Below are 18,274 nucleotides of genomic sequence, written 5' to 3'. Positions count from 1 at the left end.
TTGGTACTGTACACAGAACTATAATGAGTTTATAAAAAAGAACGTCGTATTTTTGCAAATTTAAATATCAATTATGACGCTATTCAAACGTTCTCCTGCCATAAACCTACAAATAAAAAAGATTGGTTACTATATACTATCTATACTTGTACCCATATATGTGGAACACCTTTTTCCAATCATTGGTCAAAACGATTAACAATTTTGATATTAGTATGTGACATTACATATTTGCTGTTACTTTACCATACTTGTTTATCTTTTATGTCTCCGATTAAAAAACCGGTTTTAGATTCAATTAACTTACCGACCCTTTCTCGCCAATTACGTTAGCAAGGTCAATTTCGTTCTCCGGCCAGAGACAGGCAGGTCTCACCCAATCGGAGTAGGTGGCTGCTTCTCTCAGTTCTAGGATGCCTAGGTCGCGGCTGTACGCTGACGCGTTGTAATCCGGATGGACTTTTATGTCTGACACCTGTATAATATAGAGAAATATAAGTAAATGTTTTTTCACCTCACTAGCTGGGAAAAGCTTTCTTCCTCATTAGAAAACTGCGCGCAAAAGCGTTTTAAAGGTTTTTGCAATTCGAACTTGATGATGGTCTGTGGTGCACCTAACTTTTTAAAAATATAATGAGACGTTCGACTACGCGATTTGTCGTACAGTATTTATGTAATATAAATCCGTTGTATATTTTATTCTTATTATTGTTGACATTAAATTGACAACGATAACTAATTCTGTTTATTAGAACTGATTTGTTCTACGGTTTTTCTTACATCTACCATTTTCCTCGCTTTAGTGATGTGAAAAGTTGGGTGCTAAAACTTTCGGCGGCAAAGTTGTTTTGCATCTCGAGGCTTGAAACCCTCGCCACGCTCAGGATTCTATGTGTGAACCACTCAGGTTTTCCCTTAGGTTTCAATACAAGCTCTCGAGTCAAACAACAACTTTGCAGCCTTGCATAACAAATATGTATAGCACAACGTTGTCCTCCTGTTCTATAAGTAGCTCAGTATATGTCCGGCTTAAAATAATAATGGCTGAGTGAAGAATAGTAGGTTTTTTATCGAGGGATTAAAACAAGTCAATAAATATCCGAGGTGTCGTAGGTTTTGGTACTTGGTGTAATGGGCTTATGTCCGCAACTGGACGTCAATGTGCCTATTTTAGATGTCTATTACTTTAGCTTTTAGTTTTGAGGTGAAAACTTTTCACTTCGATTGCGCGAAAAAAAAAATCAACCGCTTACGCTCTACAACAAAATCACAAACCAAAATTCTGAAGTCACCACGGTATTTTTTTTTTCAACCAGACACAGATTCAAGAAACGCAATAAAACTCCACTACTAGCGGTCTTTGGCAATCAAGAGCGTCTTTCGAACGATTTAAGTGCTACATCTCGTCACTGAAATGGTCCATACACAAATGCATTAAGGCGAGAAAATAATAAGGCGCCACCGTCTATGCGGAAAACGCATAGAACTAAAACAGAGCGTAGTCTTAGAACCTAACGTTTTCGTAATGAAAATGGTCCACACGCAAGTACTTTTTTTGTTGAATTTCCGCGTGCAGCGGTCTCTGTGCAACTGTACGTTTGTTTACTGTTCAATTATAATGTCTTTTTTCTTTTTGTGATTATTTTCGTGTGTTGTTTTAATTGTAATCACGTTATCTCACCTAACGAAGTTCTTGAAAATTTGGATTTTATAGATTTTCATGGATTAGGTTTCATAGATTTCTCACAGATGGCGCTACGGCAAAAAGTCTTTAAAAATCAGAAACAAAGATGTGCAGCAAACACATGGAAAAAGTTGGCACGACATGACATTTGCTAGGAGGCGTTGCTTTGAATCCAGCCGGTTCTTTGTTTCTTGTTTACATGGTACTTGGTGTAACGCGTCGGTGTTCGCAATTCGACGTCACGACGATCTTTATTTAATTAATTATTGTTAAAATATTTACTAGCTGTGTCTACCACACACACACACACACACACACACACATTCTCATAACTTAAGTTAAATATAATTAGCATTATAACTGTCTTTCCCTCTATTCATCTTGGTTTTATCTCGTCAATGTTCACTAATTTTTAAAATAATTATAAGGAACTCATCCATTTGAGTCTCTGTCTCTTGAGATACAGGTTTTTGCCTAGTTCAAGAGTCAGTGTCGTTACTTGCTACTACCTGTTCCACTTTCATTGTAATTGTTTTTTTTCTGAAACCGTTATGTGTATTATTGTATCTATTTGTAATTTGTGGAAATAAATAAATTTTATTATTATATTATTATATTATTGACCTGTAGCCTTATCTGTGGATTTTTTAAAGGATTTCAAAAAAGGAGAAGGTTCTTATTTCGATTGTATTTTTGTGTATGTATTTATGTTACGTGCTACCTCATTTGTGAACCGATATTGATGATTCTTTTTTATTGGAAAGAGGGTACCTCAGTATTGGTTCCATTTAAATTTGAAGAAAATATTCCACCAATAAGAGTGGCAAACTAGGGGATGAAGGGGATTCGCGCACTTTCCGGTAACCGATTGTTAACATTTTAGTTTAAGTTTGTATGTAGGTACATATAATCAAAATTTGAAGTGGTTCCTTTTGTAAAAAAAAGCTGTATAATTGTTAATAAAAAACGTTATAACTATATACAACAATGAATTTCTTTTTTATTTCTGGAAAGAATAACTTTAAGTATTATAAAAAAGGTTTGTTTATATATATCTACACACCTAATATAGATGTTATCATTGACTTACAATTATATGGACGTCGGGTCCGCGCTAAAAAGTGTCCGCACTTGTAAGGCGCTAAAATCGTATACAGAGCGCGACACTCCGCTTTAGTCTTCATTTGTTCTACTGACAGCGCGATACTGCGATGACATTACAATTTAAATTTCGAATAGGTTGACTTGGGACATTTTTTTCGTGGTTTTTGTATTAGACCCGTCGTCCATTTATTTGTAAGTCAATGTTCCTTATCTATACTTTTCATGCCACATACTTATGTATTGACATTTGAGCATAGCGTTTACAATTTTTACAGAAAATATTCCACCTCTAAAGATGTCAAACTGGGGGATGAATACGGATTGCAATAAAACTTGGCAAATATATCTAATTCCACGAACTTTTGAGGTCTATTTTTATATGAAAAAGTTATTGCTATACCCTAACAGGACACCAAAGCTCTAAGTCGAACGTGTATACCTGCTACAGTCCATTTGTTTAGATACTTAAGTAAATGTAAACAATCTTGATACATACACATTTATTGAAACATTCTTTATAAATCAATAGGTATAAAAATAGGCATGCAATTTCATATGAAGCCAAGTATTTGTATTTTGTATTTGTAGGCAAGTAAAAATCATTTTATAAATATATATTTCATTAAATAGACACCTCAATAGATGGTATATTTTTGGAAATGCAATAAATTATTGAGCATTGAGAATTGCGTTACACAATAACTGACATACGGGTCATTATGCTATGGTTACGAAAATTCGCTTCGATTTCATGTCGTTCGATTATGCGGCAATGTAAATTGAACCGAAGTAGGTAGCCAATAAGAAATATTCTTCCTATTTCCCCTACTTACCAGTCTTATCTGAACACCTTCAACAGAAGTCCTCAAGTTGTGTTTTCCCAAGTAAATGGTGAGTGTATTCTTGTTAACAACTCGATTGGAGTTTTTGCGTGTTACACAATGAGCTGCTGTGATAACATGACGACGAGAAACGAGGGTACCACCGCAGATGTACTTGTTGTCGACCGTCTGGAAAAGCGTAAATACATAGTAAGCCTATATTTTTTTAAATATTTTTTCCACCTTATACTTGTATTTACAAGTGTGACAAATGGGTAAAAACTTAGAATAATAACGCATAGAATGATAGTTTCATATCAAATGAACTGTCACAAGTGAGGCAAAAATCAAATTCATGTAGGCTAGTTTTAGTAGTCGGTTAATTTTCGTTTTTAGTGAATATTTATATAAAAATACAAGTTGAAACGCGTTACTTCCTTGTGGAATGTGATGTTAGTATCTATTTTAGTTTGTCTGACGTATTTTTACACTCATTTACCCATTGACTTACAAATAAATGGACGACGGGTCTAATACAAAAACCACGAAAAAAATGTCCCAAGGCAACCTATTCGAAATTTAAATTGTTATGTCATCGCAGTATCGCGCTGTCCGTAGAACAAATGAAGACTAAAGCGGAGTGTCGCGCTCTGTATACGATTTTAGCGCCTTACAAGTGCGGACACTTTTTAGCGCGGACCCGACGTCCATATAATTATAAGTCAATGCATTTACCGCACAATTCGTCATTTTTAGCTAAAAGTCTTGATCTGTTCGCGGTGCAAGTTGACCTTGAACACTGAAGGCCCGCCCGCTCGTGTAGGCCCTTTTGGCGCGCTTCAATTTGCCTCAGCGTGTGCGGACTAGGTTTCTATGCGTTATTGTTCTAAGGGTAAAAGTTTGTATAAGCTATGAAGTTTTGCCTGGTTTTAAATCTAGAGTCGCCTGTAATATTAGTAGCTCAGTTTTTGTCTATCAGGTATGTTGCTTGAGAATAACAATATAATAGTAGTCTATGTGACTGTTATATAACGAAAGGCATTAAAATACGAATGTGGGTTTATGAAACGAGCTGACAGGTGAGTGTCATACTTGATCTGTTCAGGAACCGCATCTTACGACTGGCGAAATGGCGGCAAATAAAAACTTTTCTCACTCATGTCACACAACCCTAGTTTTCATTATTAATTCATAGACAAACTAGAATCAGCCCCAACTATCATATCGTTCGATATCAAGTAACGTGTGAAATTGTTAAAATTGTTTGCTATTGACATTTCATTTCGAATAAAACTTCATCTCGACTGATGTTAGAATTGAGGTTAAATCAAATTGTTTTGTTTTTCAGAGATGTTCGAAATTTGAATGTAATAATTTCATTTTCACAGATAAGAAATTTGTTCTAACAAAACAGTTCACCATTATGCTGGTCACAATTTGCGGTTCTTAAACACAGAGAGTTTATGATATGTGTGTAGATAAAATATTTGTAACAAAAAAATGGCGGGTTTTTGTAGTTACAGTTTTTACAAGAATAATTTTAATTTTTTTTATGACACCAAGCGAAGGGACGAACAAGTCGTGTGCTTGCTGGTAAGCTACATGCTTGTCCATAACAGTTGCAGAGCCACTCAGGGTTTTAAATCGCAAAGATCCGAGGGGCACTGCCACTGCGTCTGTCTCCCTGAGTCATATGTTGACAAGTTCCATGTGCCTGTTATTTCATCATTACAGGCATAGTGGTTTCTGGTTATTAAAAGAAACCTTGTTGTTAGCAGCGAAGCCTAGTGAGCCTCTGCTAACGCTACGCCGCGGCACTGTGTCGCGTTGTCTTATGTCAGTTACCTAGTGAACTAGACAACCACCCAGTTCTGTGACCGCTCACTAGATGGCGCTAATAAAATAATCTATAATAGTGTATATCCAAGGTGTCAGAGGGCGCCTCGCTATAGTATATAAGTCAATTTGTAAATCCAGTGCGCTCTCTATGAACACGATCACCACACGAAATTACAGCTGCGTTTTATTTCCTCGTCTACCAACACCTGTGTTATGTGATGTGCGCCTTAATGGAAATGTTTAAAGTTGTCCCAACACACTACTCTTACCTGGGTTTGATAAAGCGCAATCTGCCAGGGCCACTGCCCTTCCAGGGTTGGTTTCCCATTCACAACCAAAGGGTTAGGGTTGTTGCGCATCACACGACCGCATTCGTCCTGAAAAATAAGACAATGTCGTTTTAAGGCGAGGTATTTGCACCCGAGCCTGGATTTTAGGAGGCAAGGTGTGGGAGGTTACCCCTTGCATCCCGCAATCCGCACACTTAAAATTATTATGAACAAAATAAGAACAGGTGGAGAAAGTTTGACACACATCCGACGTTGACAAGCGCCCGATGGCGACTGACGGGGCATATCGTTATATCGCTGGGTAAATTTCATTTCAATCAATTGGGATAATTGTGAATTTAATAAATATAGGACTTTAGTTGAAAACCAAAATTTAGCAGGTTCTCTGTAGACGTAAAGAAAAATATCTCCATATAAAAATTAAGTGCAAAGTTAAATATTTTATTCTTAAAAAAATCGTTTTAGACTTTTATTTTCATCTGTTTTCTGGATTTTATATGATCGGACTGAGTACATCCTTTAGACAAATTGACTGCCTCTGTGGCCGGACAGTTACCATGGTGATCGCCATGCATGCTCGGGTTCGATTCCCGGGCCGGGATAAATATTTGTATCCATCCATCCATCAACCCATTTATACGTCCCACTGCTGGGCACGGGTCTTTCAGACGAGGGTTTAGGCTATAGTCCGCCACGCTGGTCCAATGCGAGTTGGGGACTTATATTTGTATGGTCTACATTTATTTCTCTCGTGAGTTTGGGTGTAGTTTGTAGTTGTCTATGTGTGTGACCTTGGCACCCCCGATAGAGGGTTTCACCAGTGCTAGGGCTATGAGTGTGTGTGCGTATCGTATATTTTTCGTAAATATATTTGTAAATGGCAATAACGGCTACATGTCAATAATTCTAGGGTTTGCGGATTAAAGTACATAACAATACCTCCAAGGTACACTACGCCAACTAATTGGACCTGTTGTGCTTTTATTTTATTTTTTATTTCTTAATTTTTTTTCATAATATTAGTAAATAATATAATAATATTAGTTTTCTTGGTCTTAGAACGCTGAGTAGCTTTTTTTTCTTTTAAGTTCGGACGTGCATGGAGTACTACTCCTACCTTTGGGACGGGTCTGCTACATACCAACTGGTCACTTTGGATGCAATCAACAACCGAGTCAAGAGGCTTGTAGGTGCCTCAGAATTTTTTTTTGAAGGCGAAGCTGCATAGCCTTGAACACCGCCGTAAAGCTGCCTGCTTATCGGTATTTTACAGGATATATCACGGAGAGTGTGCGATGGAATTACACGGATTAACTCCGCCTTCCCCTTTCAGACGTAACTTCGGGGGACCAGTCCCCCGATAATGGAAGTTACGTCTGGACGTAGGCTTGGGTACCACCTCTATGTTGTGGATATTCCAAAGATTCGCACGAATCGTCACGCTTCCACATGTATATGGCGAACGGCTATGGTGTGGAATTCCCTGCCTGCAGACTTGTTCCCGTTCCCGTAACGTTATAACTTGGACCTTTTCAAGGCGAGAGTGAATAGGCATTATTTAGGTGTGCATGCTCGATCGACCTCATCGTCACTTTCCATCAGGTGAGATGGAGGTCAAATGCGCACTTACATTTCCTAAACAAAAATGTGGTTGTTTACAAAAATAACAGAAACTGGCCAAAAGATAAAGTTGGCGTAGTGTCCATTGGAGGTATCGAAATATAGAATTGAGACGATAAATATTTTGTTGAGGTACTTGGTACACAAGTATAGGATGCGTAATCAACAAAATCTTATAATCTGGACACATATTTGGAATGTATATTTAAAAGTAAGATATGGTTGTTTTGCTGGTCAGTTTTTGCTGCAAAACCGCAAGATGTTGACTTGATATGAAGATGAAGGTCGTTCTAGGTACTACTAGCTTAATACACGCGGCGTGGGAACAAACACTTGTATTCTTTGTTACTATTGTTGTTTTCTGTAATCTGTTGGAAATTACAGAAACATTCCAGTACTGTTTTTTTCTTTTTATCTAGGTGTATACTTCTGTTAAGCACGGTGCGGCGGATCATCGCTTACACAGTAATTTTTTTTTTCAAAAATATACCTATATACTATATTTACAAAAAAAACTAACGTCTTTAAGATTACAATGTTAAAAGCAGTATATAGACAAGATATTAGTACAACTTTTTCTTAAATTTTTACATTATTTACTTTAATATATAAACAACCACATAAATTACCTGGTTTTGGTGAAATTACAGGCACATGGGACTTGGTAACTTATGTCTCAGGGTGACAGGCGCATTGGCAGTGCCCCTCTGATCTTTGTGAGTTAGAGCACCGAGTGGTACCGCAACCGTTATGGGCAGGCGTGTCACTTACCACCTTGGTGGATGACTTCTTCGCCCCGTATATTGCTCTCAAAAAAGGTATTATTTATTTTATGTATTACTTTCCTAAAGTGTAGGCAAGTATACTCTGTTTATTTCAATCTCTGCTAATGACAATAATCATTAAGGAATACTGTGTGTGACGTCAAAATCGTACCAAAAAAAGTGCACGCTACCCGTTTTTTTGGGATATTAGATGTTCTCGGTTTTTCATTTTAAATCTTTCCATGTAACTACTCTCGTGGATTAATTTCATCGAGTATATAACCAGAAATAGAGACCAAATGTCGTTTAATTTGTTTGAAAACTATTCGTAAAACTATTCGAAACGTACTTTTGAGATCGGTTTTTTTTAGTACTCTGTACTGAGATTATTGGTTATATACTAGATGAATAATTTAAACTATTGGCCATAATTGAATGTTTGATTTGAAAAACGAACGACTTCGATCGTCTATTTATTTCGATTAAACATTCAAGTGGGCAGCGAATAATTAGAATCTTTTTATAATAATTCTACCTTTTTTAGAACATAATGTGATTATCAACTTTAAACCTGATGACAGAGATTTATGTAAAAGAGTTACCTCCCTATAAAAAGTGCGGTTAAGTGCTTTGGACGGATAGTGGCGGCTTTACTAATAGTAAAGTGTGGGGCGTACACGGGCGTAGGGTCTTAAGTTGATTTTCCACCGGAGAGACAAGACGAGGCAAGACCAGAATTGAAATTATGTATGGCAAAATTTCAATTATCTTCTAGCGCATCTTCGGTGGAAATGGTCCAGATTGACAAGAATGTGCGAGAGAGGCGAGAATTGAAATATTTCTTAATGTAGGTAATATTGAACCGTATTGCTGACTACATAGAGTATTTATTAAGTCAGCAACGGTTTTTTTTCATCATTTATTAACTCACTAATAGTGTTGTAATCCACATTCAATTTCTTTTCTACAATATTACTTTAAATTATATTAAAGTCTTACTTAAGTAGACAATTATTTTTTATTCCGACGCTATTTTCATGTATTACAAAAATAATAATTAAATACATTTTATTAGACAATAAATTGAGATATGCAGGTAAGGTACAATAAAAGCTTAAATACTAGAAAGTAAAACTAGGATTAAATTAAGGAATAAAATTAGATCTCCGCGGCAAGGTGCCCAACATTGGCAGCGTTCCCTCTTTGCATGGTTATGCTAATGTGTTGGGCAAAGTAGCTACCGGGCCTTGGGTTTCCTAGACAGTCTATAAATTTTTTGGATTAAATTTTGCACAGATGAAGCGCACAGGGACAGAGGTTTCGACTCGCCAAAGGGTGTAAATAGGTAGTCGGAGCCGAGGTCCTGGTACTTATTACTATTATATTTATATATGAAAATAGTGTCAAAATAGAAAATAATTATGTACTTTGGTATCATTTAAAGTAATTTTGTGGGAAAAAAAAATTGTGGGTTATACCACTCTCGCTCTGATAGCCTAAATTCCTCCATTTGCACCCGAATTTCCGATCACTGGCGAAAATAATATAACTGGAAGTAAGTATTTCGTTTTGGTCGCCAACTAATTAGAGGGCGCCAGGGTATTGATTGCACCTGGGCGCTACATAGGCTAGCGCCGGCGCCGGCGCTGCGCTGTGGACAAAATGCAACATTGTGAATAAAAAGCAACGACTTCAATCTATAGACAAGAACATTCACAGCAACTACATGTTCCAAACAACTAGCAATAGTGATAGTGTGTTGTTTTAGTCTTGAATTTCGCCAAACAATATCAGTACCGTAGTACCGTGCACAGGTGTGACCGTCTATACGTATTGGGAATGAGTTAGCCAGGCAGATAATATTGAGTGTTTACCAATGATATTTATCCATAGTTGGGAAATTAACGTAAAGGCCCTAGCAAAGTCGCTATTAGATGCACAATACATTCCATTTTGCTTTGAGTCAGGGGCCTTCCGCTTAGTATTTTCAGTTATTATATTACTAAAAAGAAAAACAAATTAAGTAAAAGAAAAAGTACAGTCGAGTTGTTGAAATTATTGAATTATTCATGTTATGTTATCTATAGATCACGCAGACTAGTTTTTTTTAACAATTTTTAAATGTATACATCGCACATGACAACTAACCTAGTATTATCTCAAAATTGCTTGAGCTTATATTAACATTCCCTATTTAAATTCAAAGCGACAGTGTTGTCCTGTCACTATGAAATTAAATCGTATATAATCTCAGTACAGAGTACTAAAAAAACCGACCTCAAAAGTACGTGGAATTACGTGTATTTGCTAAGTTTTATTGAGATACAATAAAAATAGGTTCTCACTACGAAACTACTCAAAGTATATTGAGAGAAAAACGCCTTGAAGTGAAGAAATAGCAAAATCAAACATTAAAGTAATTGCTCCTAAATTAAAGTTAGGCGCTATTTATAAAAATGAATCTTCATGCGTGAACAGCCACCCTTCGAGGTGGATGATTTTCTTCAAAATGAAATGGGACCACTATGGAAGTACACAAAATCGGTTCACAAATTATCCGGAGCCGGATAGCCGGAGTTATCGCGTAACATATATACAAAAAAAAAAGAAAAAAAGAACGTACAGTCGAGTTGAGAACCTCCTCCTTTTTTGAAGTCGGTTAATGAATGATATACAAATATAGCAAATTTTGGAGATAAATTATTAATATAACGCAATTTTGAGACAAAATATAATATAACGCAATTTTTGAGATAATATTATGTTAGTTGTCAACTGTGGTAACGATAGCAAGTATTTTATTAATATTATCCCTATATTATTGTGTAGTCAGAACACTCTGTTGCTTATTAATCTATGATATTGAAGTGTTGTGTCTTTACCGTACATCACTGCAACATAGCGTGCGTATGGAACGCCGCATCTAGTACGCTAGTACATAGATATCGTAGATAAAAATATTTGTTTTTCTCGTTAGACACTGACACCATCGTAAATCAAGGGAGAGAAATTGCAGTTTCAAGTTTCAAACTCTGCGTTTCAAGTAAATACCTAAGCCATGCAAAGAAATGTTTACAACGGCATTTAATCCGGTAGTTAGCGATTCGAAATCCTGTTCAAGAAACCGGAATGCAGGCTTTCACCGGTTTCGCCGTTAATTGACATTATTACTATGAGTCATATTGCATCGAAATCCAGCAATTGATAATTACTTTAAAACATCTTTTTCTGTTACTGAATATTATGATGTTCTTCCTACCATGATCTTCATTTATTTTTTGTGAATAGAAGAAAGATAAAAATCCGTTATTTCATATTAATTAACGTCACAATATTGCAATAAAAAGTACAATGTCAAGGGATAATAATAATAATAATAACTTTATTCACTCACACAAAGGCAATGGTAAATCATACATTATTGGCAAAAAAAAAACAAAAAACATTTAGGAACCTTTGTGAGAGTCACCAGGCCCTCGCTTCCACAGCTGGACTTAATAATAATAAAAAGATGAGTTAAGTAATAGTAAATTAAAAACAATATAAAATGGTGCGTGTGTGTGTTTTTATTGTATGTGGTATGAGTACGTGTGTGGGTGTGTGCGTGCATGCGTGCGTGTGTGTATTTAGTGTATGTGTTACCTTGCAAGTCACGCGCTTCTCTTGGAGCGGAGTAAGTAAAAATTCTGGAAAAATCGTATAGCAGTTTTTTTTCCAAGTAAGCAGAAAAATCTATTTGAGAACTTGGTATTAAAAATTTGTGGATGTGCAGACAGTATATTTCCTACGTATATGACTAAATGGGATAGGGTTATAAATAATCTGACTATGCCTTTTCAGGACGACGTGAGCTATAAACAACTGTCTTACTGTTAGAACTTTGCATTTTTGGTAGAGTTTCACAGAAGGATAACGGCACGGTAAAAAGAAACCAACCTTTAGTATGGCCCTCTGGGCACATTCGATGCATTTTAGAGTGGCTTTACTAGCTCCGGCCCAGGACGTTATGCCATACACTATTAACGATTGTACTAGTGCATAATAAACAGTTTTAATTATATTCGCATCAGCTGCATGACGCAAGTTTTTAAAAACATATTTCCGCAGCCGTTTGGCGAGCAGAGTAATATGCGGCCGAAAACTTAATTTATTGTCAATGACAAGACACCTAATATTGTCAGTTCTATGCGAGGCCGGACATTGACATTTTGGATTAGGTACGCATCTATGAGCTACAATGTTGTAATCATCAGTACTAGGTTGATCTTGAGATCTAATCGGAAACGTAATGTACTTTGTCTTATCCGCATTAAGTGTAAGAACATTGCTATTTAGCCAGCGCGAAGCTTTTTCAAAGCCCAGCAGCGCTTTCTTGAATACATTGTCCCAGTTGTGTCTACTGAAAAGCAACGCCGTATCATCCGCATACGAAAATATTTGCCCTAACTTAAGGGACAACATCGTCACTAACGCAAACAAGAATACGGAATATAATCTTAGTACAGAGTACTAAAAAGACCGACCTCCAAAGTCATTCATAGTACCCCTAGTTTGCCAATCTTAGAGGTGGAATATTTTCATCTTTAAATAGGATCACTCACTACTACGGTACCCTCTTTCTAACAAAAAAGAATCATAAAATTTTTTTTGAAGTCGTTTATAAAGTAGTATAACTGTCAAACCTGTCGAAATACAACGAAGCCAAGTAAAACAAAATTTTAAAATAAACTCGTCGACACCATTGACTTACAATTATATGGACGTCGGGTCCGCGCTAAAAAGTGTCCGAACTTATAGGGCGTTAAAATCGTATACAGAGCGTCATTCACGCTTTAGTCTTTGTTTGTTCGACTGACAGCGAAGCAAGCAAAATTAGACAGCACTGCGATGACATTACAATTTAAATTCAACGTTTTAGCTTTTTCATATTCCTTTACATGTTTACGTTTAAATAGGTTGACTTGGGACATTTTTTTCGTGGTTTTTGTATTAGACCCGTCGTCCATGTAAAATTAATTATCCAATTCATTATTTAAAAAAATAAATCGACCTTAATAATTCGTGAAATTACATCTATTTGCCAAGTTTTATTAAAATCGGTTACGGAAAAGTGCTCGAAACCGGATTCCTCCCTTACTTCGCCACCCTTACCTCTAAAGGTGGAATATATTCTTCAGATTTAAATGGGACCAGTAGAGGTACCTTCTTTCAAAAAAAAAATCATTAAAATCGGCTCACAAATATCACGTAACATACACAAAAAAAACTTGCAGTCTAATTGAGAACCTCCTATTTTTTTTAAGGCGGTTAATAAAAGGAGTTTTACTCGGGTATAAAACGTTTGGTCATTTGTATTACTTTTCGAGTAGATAGAAAAGACTCCACTAATTTGTTATTACTATTATTGGTACAAACATCGAAAGAAACATTCCTTTGACCTGACTGGCCTCGAACCAGCGACTGTTGCCTCACCGTAGCTACCGCTCTGCCCGTACCACGGATTGAGCCTAGACTATAAAGAGTCAATCAGAAAAAGCTTTATCTCCATGCAGTAAGATCGCAAATGACGTTGCGTTTAACTGCCTCGCAGAGGCCCCAGGTTCTATTCCCGGGCCGGGAGAAATAATTGTATGGCCTACATTTATTTCTCTCTTGAGGTTTAGGTGTTAGGGCATCGAGCCCGGGTTTACCCGGTCCGGTGAAGCCCAGGTTTTCCCAGTTCTGATGGTTACAAAGAAACCCGTGTTTGATTTAAAAAACTCTGGTTTTTCGAGTATTTCACTTAATGTTTTTTTGGTATTTATTATGTATAAACCACTACGTTTTTACAATAAGATTCCGGAGCATATATTAAGTTTATCATTTCCTAAGTTTAAAAACTACATTAAAAATATTTTGATCGAAAAATCATATTACAAAATTGAAGACTACGTGTTAGATAAAGATGTATGGAAAGACGACACGGCTCCAGAATCCACACAAATATAATTCAAAGTGTACTCCATAGCATTTAAATTTATTTGAAAAGAGCAATCCCTAGAGTTTCTTGCTCGTTCTTCTCAGGGAGGTCAGCGTAGTGAACGAGCAGTAGCTTAAATGTGACAATTTCAAGTGTAAATTTATTTTGCCTATGGAATAAATAATCTTTGACTTTGACTTTGACTTCGAACACAATAATATATATATTAAAAACTCGCTTAAATAAATAATTACGAGTAAAGAAACGTAGTTACTAAGTTTCTTCCCTACGAAACAACCAAGAAAACAAGCAATGTGGAAAATTCATGCCTGTTTCATTTATGATAATCCTCTCTCTCCTCATCCTTTGTTCCATTGTAGAAAATCAGTATAGGAACATAGTTTATTTTTCTAATATAACAAAAAGATCGAAAAGCTCGAAAAAACCCGGTCTACCCGAGTTTTGACTATACTATGACCCGAAAACCCGGGTTTTCAAAATTGGTCCGGGTTTCGATGCCCTATAGGTGTAATTTGTGGTTGTCTATGTGTGTGTCCATGGCACCCGCGACACAAGTTTTTCCTAGTGCGGGGCTATGTTGAGTGTGTGCGTTATTATTAAAACCACGCCGACGCGAAACGTAGGACGACCCTTCCGCTCTTATTATAAACGTCATGAAACTTTTTCTAACCAGCTCAATGCAATTCCGAGTTGATAACTGTGGTGATACCGTTGAACAGCTAGAGCTTGTGAAAACGTTGGTCCAGTGGAGTACCGTTTAGTCACATTATAATTTAAAAGTAAAATTCTCGCAAGTTGTCATGCACATTGTTAATAGTTAACCTACAAGTTGTCAACATAAAATGTGTAACCATTTTATGTTGACAACTAGCGCCATTTGCTATAGTTTTAATTGCATTTAAACCTAGTTTTCAGATCCAAAGCATCTTGCATGGAAGATAATGAAAATCTCTTAATGCGGTCCAAAGACTGTTTTGTACAAACGTTTGATTTCAAGAGTAAGATGTATTACATAAATAACAACTTTGCTGCCTTGCATAACAAATAACTATTTTAATTTATATTTCAAAACTTTTTTACGTTCCGTTAACGTAACTGTGTTCCGATTTTGAAGGGTAAAAATAAATTTTGCTATTGGTGAAATAACAGGTACATGAGACTTGTCAACTTATGTCTCAGGGTGGCGGGCGCAGTGGCAGTGCCCCTCAGATCTTTGCAATTCAAACCTCTGAGTGGCACTGCAACTGTTATGGACAGGCGTGTAGTTTACCATCGACATACGACTTATTCGTTCCGTCACTTGATGTTATAAAAAAAAAGTTTATACTAGTTTCCTGATTAACTCCTTCATTGACAATTGAAAATCGTGGTGGTCAAACATCGTGACATTCAAAAAAACTTAAAAATTACGATTATTAAAGCGACATCTCTGGTCAGCTGCTAGTAGCTGTAAAGGTACCTGGCTGAGTGAAGAAATGGATTTCTCACAGATGGCGCTATGGCAAAAACAAGTCAAAAACCAAAAACCTGTAAGATTAATAATTCATAGCTCCTTTAGGTTACCTCTATCTAAGATATTTGAAACAGATATCGTAAATGATAAATATGAATGAACCAAAATTCACAAAGAGTAACGCTTAGAGTTTCTTCCTCATTCTTCTCAAGGAAGTCTGCCTTAAGAATAATAAAATTAGTGCTATTTAATCGATAAGACGATTCCAAGTGCATGTTGCTGACCTGTGCAGCGGTGTACAGAAAAATCTGTAATAATTTTACTTATTATAAGCGATACACATACACAAACAACTTTTATCAACTCTAATTCAAAAATCAAAAGTTTGCCACTGATACCAAAAACTCGTAAACTTCGTTAAAACAAAGTTTTGAAGCTAAATAAGAAGTTGGGACAGATTCGCGCATCAGATGTCGTAATATTCAAATTGATACCGGTTTGCAGTTCCAGTTGTTCTTTATTACATATTTCTAACGAACGTAGACACTATAAATACGTCCAATTAAAAAAAAATATCATAATTTGATATTGGTTTGTTTATATGTTTGCAATAGGTATGTACGTACTTCAAAAACATTTTAATGTTCTAGTATTTATATACGTCATCATCAATTCATTAATACGTCCCACTGTTTGGCACAGGTTTCCTTTCAGACGAGGGTTTAGGCCATAGTCCGTCATGTTAGGGACGCTACAGAAATCCAACCGCCTCAAGATGTCAGAAATGCTGACTGGAATTAACCCATTTGCGGACAAAACATATGAAAACATATGGGATTATTTCAGTGGAGACCATGTCTCATATATCGGTAATCTCGTGCGCCAGGGCTAGATTTTTTAATTTATTTAACACACATTTCAACAGCATTATCAAGTACATATAGTATTGGAAAAACATAAACGGTTTGACTCAATACTGGTGAGTTCATCTCTAACCAGATACAACATTTCTATATGCTAAAAAATTAAGCTGCACTAATAATTAATCTAAAACAATAAGTCGGTATTTCATTAAAACAGTTAAACCAATTAGTACATCAAAGCTGATCTATCGTCATGCCGTACATTCCGTAACTCGCCAAAACCGGTCGGTCACCATTACGCCTCGCACGGGCCATTCCCATTGTGTCATTATATGATTGACTATAATTTGTTAATAATATAATCAATATAATAATTTCATTAATAATATTATATAAATATCATTAATAGTATAACGAATTAATAACTGACCAATTAATTATGCTATAACTTTGCTAGAATATATTTTTTGTGTGATAAGAGAGCGTTGCGGCGTTGAAGAAGATATAGTGATAAAGATAGAGAAAGGGATGCTTAGATGGTTCGGACATGTAGAGAGAGTGAATGAAAGAAGAGTGACGAAACAGATTTATAAGGCGAGTGTGAGAGGGCAAGTTGGTATGGGCCGACCAAGGAGAACTTATCATGACCAAATTGAGGCCATCCTAAAGAAGGGCCAGGTCAAGAGTACCCTTAACCGACGAGCGTGTATGAAAGCATTGATGCGTGTTGATGAGGCGAAAGATGTGTGTCAGGACCGTAGCAAGTGGAAGACTGTTGTCTCCGCCTACCCCGATGGGGAAAAGGTGTGAAGTATATGTATGTATGTATGTATATTTTTTAAGCACAAATGTAATGTTTTATCAGATATGTTTTTTTCATTTCTGTAGGTAAGTTATTTATGAGGTAAGGTATTATATACTTAGAAGTACTTTTACCGTACACATTTACATAATTTGGTATTGTTAGTAAATTTTTGTATGCTTGTCTAGTATTTTTGCTGTGTGGTTGATGGATTTCTGTTTGAAAGTCTCGGCGTTCTTTGCGGTTTCGGCTTTCACGAGACCCTCGACATGCTGGATGGAACGCACAAGAGACACCCTCGACTGCGATCGATCCAATATCACAATATCCGGCTTATTTGCAAGAATAGTCCTGTCTGTGATAATGGATCGATCCCTATAGGTTTTCGTGCGGTCATCTTCGAGTATAGGCTCCGGTGAATACTTGTAATATGGTATCCTCTGTTGCACGAGTCCGTACTTCAGAGCGAGCTCTTGGTATAATATTTTGGCTGCCTGGTTGTGTCTGTGCAAGTACTCAGTGTTAGCAATAGCGGAATAACCGGAAACAATATGTCTAAGTGACTCTCCGGGACGGCCACATGCCCGACAAATGTCTACTGTACCGTCCTATAGGATATATTTCCGATAGTTCCGCGTCTTTATATTGCACAGACAAAACCTACGGTTTCCCCAAAAAAGTACCCGAAACGGTTTACTGTCCACAAAAGACTGACTCGCGGTCAGGGGTTCTAAGCAACATCGGGTCAAGCCATTCCTCTTTGGCCAACGATAAGGGATGTAGTCCTTTCTCATATGTGATAACGTCCTCACGAAGTACGTCTTCCCTCATCGTCAAAAAGTAGTTTCGGAGATTGCATATCTCGCGGTTGTGCATAGTTTTGACACTTAATAGGTCTGCCTCTACTGACGATCTCGGTTCGGTGAGAGATCATCGTAGTGCGGACTCGTCTATCCAGGGGGCCTACCATAACCTTTCAAAAAACAATATTATTTCAATGTAAGCTTATAGTACGTTATTATACATATAATAACTCATATTCCCATCCCAATAT

General features: G+C 36.7%; 1 protein-coding gene across 1 annotated transcript in view; it reads right to left on the bottom strand.

The window, feature by feature from the left end:
* LOC113225462 (serine protease Hayan-like) overlaps positions 1 to 18,274 on the bottom strand; it is a 37,322-nt gene that overhangs the window by 4,466 nt on the left and 14,582 nt on the right. Inside the window, exons 6-8 of the mRNA XM_026457778.1 lie at positions 5,718 to 5,825; positions 3,622 to 3,798; positions 312 to 475 (exon numbers count right to left, since the gene is read on the bottom strand). Coding sequence (XP_026313563.1) covers positions 312 to 475; positions 3,622 to 3,798; positions 5,718 to 5,825 — 449 coding nt within the window. The remainder of the gene's footprint in view (positions 1 to 311; positions 476 to 3,621; positions 3,799 to 5,717; positions 5,826 to 18,274) is intronic.

This window comes from Hyposmocoma kahamanoa, unplaced genomic scaffold (assembly GCF_003589595.1).
Source record: "Hyposmocoma kahamanoa isolate Upper Pololo Valley unplaced genomic scaffold, ASM358959v1 160, whole genome shotgun sequence".
Taxonomy (NCBI): domain Eukaryota; kingdom Metazoa; phylum Arthropoda; class Insecta; order Lepidoptera; family Cosmopterigidae; genus Hyposmocoma; species Hyposmocoma kahamanoa.
This window is presented reverse-complemented; position numbering and strand designations above follow the sequence as displayed.